At 31.8% G+C, this 7680-nt stretch overlaps 1 protein-coding gene across 1 annotated transcript in view; it reads right to left on the bottom strand.

The window, feature by feature from the left end:
• The window catches only part of LOC117112719 (SWI/SNF-related matrix-associated actin-dependent regulator of chromatin subfamily D member 1-like), a gene marked incomplete in the record, with an annotated part of 83152 nt that overhangs the window by 10330 nt on the left and 65142 nt on the right, over positions 1–7680 (bottom strand). Inside the window, 1 exon segment of the mRNA XM_033255865.1 lies at positions 1154–1315. Coding sequence (XP_033111756.1) covers positions 1154–1315 — 162 coding nt within the window.

Raw genomic sequence — 7680 nt, 5'->3', positions numbered from 1 at the left:
ATATATGAAAGAGAATTGTCTCAGCTATAACACTGTCTCTTATACACATCTAGATGTGTATAAGAGACAGTTCATGATGTGCCTATATATGGTCATGATGTGATATCATCATGACCATATTTAGACATGTCACATGTTTTTCTCAAATAAAATTTGATAGCTTGGACTGGACTTGACATCACACTTCAATCTCACCCATTTAACTATGTTTATGTAGTATCAACAATAACGTAATTAGTAAGTCACACAAAATTAAATAATTTGATGTATGCAATCTTTAAATTATAAGACTACAAAATTGTAAAAATCTATTGAAATTACAAATTAAATTTTTGTTACAGTCACTAATAATAGTGAAATGATTGTTACAAATAATGTACCTTCATTCTATGTCAGTATATCATTTTAGAACTGAATTGAAAACGGTTGCAAAACGCCTTATCAAATGTGTGGGCTCTATGAAGTGAAGTGATTCTGAATAGCACTTGGCAGTTTATATTATAGTATCAGCACAGTAGATACATGACAAATGCTCAGTTATTAATTAATTATTTATTTTTATATTTATTTATATTGTTTATGTATATACATAACTGTACTGCATGGTATTATGCTTTGAAAGATAATTGTATTGTCTATGGAAGTGAATCGAAATAAAAGGTAAATTGAATTGAATTACTATTTTAGTATAGCTGGATTAGTTAGCTAAATGCAAAATATATAGTTTAATGTGGAATTTTGGTCATGAATTAAATACTATTTAAAGACATTTTTCCCTTACATAGCTTAAGTAGGCCTTATTTTGTATATTCGTAGGTACATGGTGTTTTTTAGTGTGAATTTATTACTGTTTTTTTTGTGCTATTCCATTAGTTTTAATTCCTTTTATGTGGTAAAATGTTATTTCCTTTTAAAACCCTTGAAGTTAGTAATTTATTTTATGCTTACAGTAATTAATAGTAAGTACAGCAGGTTCGTAGTGGTTAAATTCCTTATAATTTAGTCCTGGTAATAATAATGTACTTGGTAATACATGAGGTTTGCCATTCCAAATTCCTTACCTTTTCTTTACTTGGATATTGCGCTTAGAGACCTTGTTTATTTGCCCCTTATAAATCGACTTATTATTATTATTATTACCCTTCAGACCTACCTGCTGAAAATACTTGTCGCAGTTGATGAAGACACGTTCGTGCGGATCCTGTAACTTGTGCGTTTTTATGTACTGCCACAGAGCGCTGATGATCACGGCACGAGTTTGAGTATGAACGCCCAGGAGTCGAGCAAGCCGGGGATCTAGCTTATACTGTGGAGGCTAAGGTAATACGAAAAAAAAAAAAATCACAATTAAGATTTTGATTATTGAAATTTAAATATTAAATTAACATTTAATTTTATAAATATATTTATCAAATTTACTGACATTATGTAATAAAATGAAGTTGGAAAAAATAAAAGAAATATAGAATTTATATTCATTAACAATTCTATTTATTTATTCAGGTACAAAACACACTACAAAAGGCAGAACAAGTCTGAAATTATTGCATTACAATCGAGAAACAAGCTTTTACTGAATACATTTACATATACTAGAAAAAATATAACAAATTCACCTAACTAAACTAGCAGCTACACATAAATCAAAAGACAATTATTAAACACCAAGTCACAACATGAAACCCAAGCAAGGTAAAAAGTAGGATGCGCCCTACATTACTAAACATATTGATAAAAAAATATAATATAGACAAAGTATGACACGTGTCAAATACATTACTTTTTATTCTCCGTCCTTCTAAGCACACAGTATATTTTTGACATAAAAAATGTAATGGAATTTGACAGAGGTTAATGGCCATTTCACGTTATCTGAATACTACCGATAATTTATGTTGCCTGCGTTATCACCATGAGTAAAACCCAGGTTTAATTTTCTCGCACTTTTTGAAGGGCATGGACAGAGGACTGACCCTCGCTGCGCGAAAGGACCAGTTTTAAAAGTAGTTCGTGTAACGGCAGCTGACTGACTGTATCTATATGGACACAACTGTTTGTAATTGGAGTTGTTCATGACTGGTACAAGTAAGTCTACTTCGAGTCCCATGATGGTTGTTCCTCTGTGGAGTGGCGGCCGAGATTAAAACTGTGGTCCAATTTTATGGAAACCTAGTTTTGGCCACACTAACCTTTTATTATTTTAAAATTATTTTATTTTATTTCTTCTCAATATAAAACACAATCAATATTTTATGACTTTCAAAAAACTAATTGGGATAATTACATCAGCATTTATCTTTTCAGTTTTAAGGAAACCGAGTTTTGGAAAAATTTACCATTTATATTATTGTTTAAAAAATAATTTTATTTCTATTTTTAATAAAGAATAAAAACAATACATATAACAACATTTTAGTTGACAATGTGAAATAAAAATTCTAATTTTACTTCGAACAATTACACATATATTTTTATTTTTACATTTGAGATTTAAAATTATGTATACATGTTTGGTGTTCAGCAAACAAAAACATAAGGGCCATAGTTCTGTATAATAAAAAGATTAATATTTTAGTGATTTCCACAATATAACTAACAAAACTATGGGAATATTAAAAAATAAAAACATAAGAACTCCACCCTAAGAGACAGCCCTCCCTCTGCCCCGCATTATTGATCTGACATGTAATCACATGCACTACTACACAAAGTTCAGCATCAAAAACTGCCGACATATTACAGCCTCCTAAATATATAATGAGACGGCCGTAACGTAGCAATTTTATACGTCGGTTTCAAGCTACTTAATATGTGAAGAAATTGACCATAAATCTGTCTTGTGATCTTATTGCCTAAACTACATCACATGTAGGAAAAGAATACTTAAAAATTTCAGACAATCTAAAACATTACCATATATATATTTCAATGAAAAGGGATGGATATTATCCAAGTAACTTTTGAAGTAGGTATTTCTTCAGAGCATTATTGAAAGAAGTAGCTAAGAGTCTGCTGCCCTCACTTTTCCATAACACTGTTCTCAGAGATCAGTTTAAATAACTTTTAAAACTTGCACAAACACTGATACTTCGCATGCAAGTAAAATATACACTTCATCTTCATTCATTTATAATTCTCCTGTCATAGTTTCTAATTCATTGCAGAAAGAACTAATCATATTAAAAAAATCTGTCAAAAATTAAATGACTTTCTCTCTGTTAAGATTCATAAAAAATGGCTAGAATTCCCTTGACCTTCAGAATTCTGCAAAATAATTTTTACAATAAATCATTCACTTGGGATTTTTATTTTAATGTTTTTCCTTATTATAAACATCACCTTGACTCCCAATCCAGGCAATAAACATTGGCATCAAAACGTCAAGAATATTTTCCGCAGTACCAACAGCTTGGGCCAGATGGAGATTCAAAAAGTACAATGATATTTAACTTCTGACATAGTTTTAACATAAATGATGAAACTAGTTCTCCCATGATAAGTTCAAGATTATCTATCATTTTGAGTAATGCGTAATCCAAAAAACTAAATAGTGACCAATTGGAATGGTATTCACATCAAGCAAAATCAAATTTAATACTAAATCATTACTAAAGAACAAGTGTGATTCCGTCTAGTTTGCGAACACAGGTATAAGCTAAATCATAAGAATTTTTGTTTACTTATTATTAACAATATTTTGGGGTAAATAGTTTTGTTTTAATTTAAACTATTTTCTTTATTTTATTTCACTAGAAGATGAGTCCTTATCAAGCTGACTAAAATAATGAAATATTAAAAGGGGGTTCTGGAGTTCAAACTTCCCCTAATATATCATTTATCTTTAAAGTAATTACTGTGAAAATGATAAAAAAAAAGTCACAAATATAACAGAGGAATTTGACATTTAGTTTAGGTAAAAGCCATTTTGATTTGTTAGAAACATTAATTGAAACATTTATTTAAATAAAAGCTTTCGTATACAGTTCTTCAGGTGCAATTTGTTTAAAAATATAAATACTTTCATTAATTCGACCTAATTTTAAAAAAACAAATTTTAGCTCCTGTTAAATTTTTATATTATACCATGAATTTTGTTATGTTTCAATTAAATTTTAAATATATCTTACCACAGACAGAACATTTAAATATGGAATGTTATTGTGTTTTAAAACGTCTGTTTACTTGTGTGTTGTTTTTGTGTTATTGCTTTCCAAATTTTGTACAGAGGAGGGTCTGTACATGATATCCAAAAGAGGGCATGCTTAAGCACAACACAATGACTGAAAATTTCTAGATTATCATATTGTACGCTACAAATTTGAAGACCAAACATTTTTATACTGCATGTACATTAAAAAGAGGTACAATAAAAATGTAACATAAAAGCTGAAAGAAAAAATATTTACTAGGGAAAAGATATTTGATAGTTAATATATTGTATCACCTTTCATTCAAACAATGTAGTTTATATTATGGAGGTATGCATTGACATCACACCAAGGTACTTCATATTCTAATCATAAATGTCATAAAAGTTATGGCAAAAGATCACTACAGCACTAACTGTTTCAAAGTCCATAGAATTTGAAGTATTTTCAATAACATGTTAACCTTGGGGTTTTTTGGGGGGGTTTTTTGAAACATGACATACAGATCATAATAGGAATTTTTCTACACATCGTAAATTTGTGATAGTATAGTAACTGTACTCTCTATCTATCCACTCAATTGGAATTATGTTTCTTAGATTGATAATTCACTACTCACTAATACTACACAAGAGAAGATTCTTTTGCAATTTTTTTTCTGCATAAAATGCAGTTGTGACGCAGCCGTTGGTAATCCAATTATACCGTTCCTATCTTAATTTTCATTAGAAATACATCACAGATACTGCTGATTCAAGGAGTTGGTGGGAGGTGATGTTATCTTGTTTTTAAAACTTGTCCAGTATATTCTTTACCATTCAGTTTCCAAAAAGCAGGTCAATTTCGGGGTTGGGCGTGACACAATACACAAAGCAATCACGCCAAGAACGGTGCATCTATGTAGGAGCTAGGTATGACAGCTTTTAAAACACTTACAAAACATTTTCAAAAACATTTAATTCACAGACAGTAATTAAATTGCAGCTTTTTTAAACATGATTTATTTTTAGTTAATCCTACGATGAATTGGTTCCAGGGATATCATCTATGTAGAACGTAATGGCACAATGTTATGATAAGATATGTCAACACAATTCCACAAAAGAAAACAAAAGTTAAAAATGTTAAGAATTTGAGAAGCCTTGTGATGTTGTTATATGGAAAAAAATATATATATATAAATAACCATGTGACATTAAGTTGGTATAACATACTGTGCAATCAGTGTAAACATTTCGAAAGAAGAAACGTTAAAATATTAAAATGGCCTGCTAAACAAATAGCAACAGAATTGTTGAAAATAGTGTTCAAGTGATTTTAGAGTATTCTATGAATTTTAAGCTCTAAAATTCATGTAATCCTTTGCGATCCTAGAACCATAGTGAATTCTACTCGCATAGGACAAATCAAAAGACTACCACCTGCCTAATATGACTGCAGAAAGCAACCTTTAAAAAAAACCAGTATCTTCTGAAGCCTTAGAATAACAGAACTATTAGTATAATTCAAAGCGATTTAGAGTAGTTTACTGGTGATCCAACACATACTATGCAACATTTTGATTTGACTTACAGTTTAACACATCTTCAATAGCAAGTGTCAGTCACTGTGTTTCTAATACAGTACCAACCATAAGGACAAGTGAATGCATATTCAAGCGCACAGATTGCCCGGGATTCATATCACTTAATGAAGAGCACTAGTGGTGGGGGATATGGAGGAGCACTCACAATGCACATGTTTACAGAACGTGGGGTTAGGTACTATTCTGAGCACTTTCATATGGATGTAGTTTAATATTTTTTTCTTGTTCAGTGTTATTTACATTATTGTTTTTTAGCCCTACAGGGCACTGCGGGAGTGGTTGGCGCCACGGTTGCGTTACGGTCTCTCAACTTCAAGGTTAGGGGTTCAAACCTTTGCTGAGCATTTCGCTTGTGTTCTTGACAAAGGCACTTTACCCACGTTTGTCTCTCTCCACCCAGGATTAAAAATGGGTACCCGGTGGTTCACTACTGGGGAGGATAAAGGTGGCGTGGAATGGAACTGGCCACCCTACCACACAATTTGCCAAGGCTTAGTACAACGGGCTAACAGCTCATTCCCCTACATTCAGTAATACATACAGGACTACCTATGCCTGAACAGGGCACCATATCCGACAAGCAAATAGGTTCATGACCGACTTTAAAGATAGATTGATCTGTCACTATGCATATTAAAGTTGAACTGAGTTATCAGCTTCCAAAGTATCATAGATAAAAAAACGATTTAGTTTTCTATTTTTACAGATCTATGTAAAGAGTTAGAAATGGTATTATACAGTGGCCTAACCAAAGCCAGGCAATTCACTGCGTTGTATGATGGTCATACAACTGTCGGCCGACGAATCCAACTCGGCTTCTTGCGAGCGTTAAATGACGCGATGTTGTCCACTGATTGTCGGTGGCAGTCTGAATGAATTGTTATGCGTTTTCCAGGACATCAGAAAAGAAAGAACCCAGAATAAATTGTTGAAATGGAAAAGAAAGTGGTAAAAGAAAACTACACAAATAAAGAAAAAGTGAAAAAAAAAAATAAAAAAAAAAATAGGAGAGTGGAGGAACATGAAAGAATAATTTAAGACGGCATTTAAAGATCATAAAATTAGTAGACTCTTGAACAGATTGTGGTTGTGAATTCCAGAGCTTGGTGTTAACAACAGAAAAGTAACTCCCTCATATGAATAAGGCATTGACTATCACACTTATCGTTCTAGAATGGACAGAATTATAATTAAGTTTAATTAAAAGTACACTGACCTAATCTGACCTTGAGTCATGTGATCACAGGATATTCAGTGGAGCGTGAAGTCTAAGTGCAAGGACACCTCGGACAATAGCACCAAGAGGTCATGATCCCGACCATGCCCATCGCCTGATTACTTTTCATTAACGTGACTCCCTTTGATAAAGCGTCATTAAATCGTTCAATTTTTTTGTAACAATCTCACGCATTTCCTGTCGTGTTTTCTTTGAAAAATGAAGGTAGTTTACGTGCATCACTTGAAAAACGCTTGAATGAATTAATCAAATTCATAAACAATTTAATCATGAGAAAGAAATTTTTATATTTATTTTTTCTTGTTATCAAGGTCATTTAATATCTAATTGGCTTAATTTTTCTTTTTGTCTATTTTTTTCACATCAACCGCATAAAAAGAACATCATTTCTATGGTGCATTGTTTATAAAAATAACCATTCTTTTGAAATTGATCTTTACATTGGATTTATGCGCATTAGGCAAGAATTGGATTTTTGTGGTTTGACATTTAAAGTTTTATTCTCATGCAACAAAATCAAGTAATGCACTAAAAATTCTTATAATGAGGTATAGGGAAGAGTTGTTTACTAAAGCGTAAAAACCGGGTACTTAAAGGGATTTGAACCTTAGATCAGATGGCAACCTTCTTATACCTAACACACAGCCTGACTCAACATATTACCGTAGTTCCCATCTCTCCCCCTTCTTTAATAGGCTGTTTTTTCTTTT

This window comes from Anneissia japonica, unplaced genomic scaffold (genome assembly GCF_011630105.1).
Source record: "Anneissia japonica isolate Jap-2015-1 unplaced genomic scaffold, ASM1163010v1 scaffold432_len584295_cov189, whole genome shotgun sequence".
Lineage (NCBI taxonomy): Eukaryota > Metazoa > Echinodermata > Crinoidea > Comatulida > Comatulidae > Anneissia > Anneissia japonica.
Note: the sequence above shows the minus strand (reverse complement) of the source record. Positions and strands in the feature narration are given on the sequence as shown.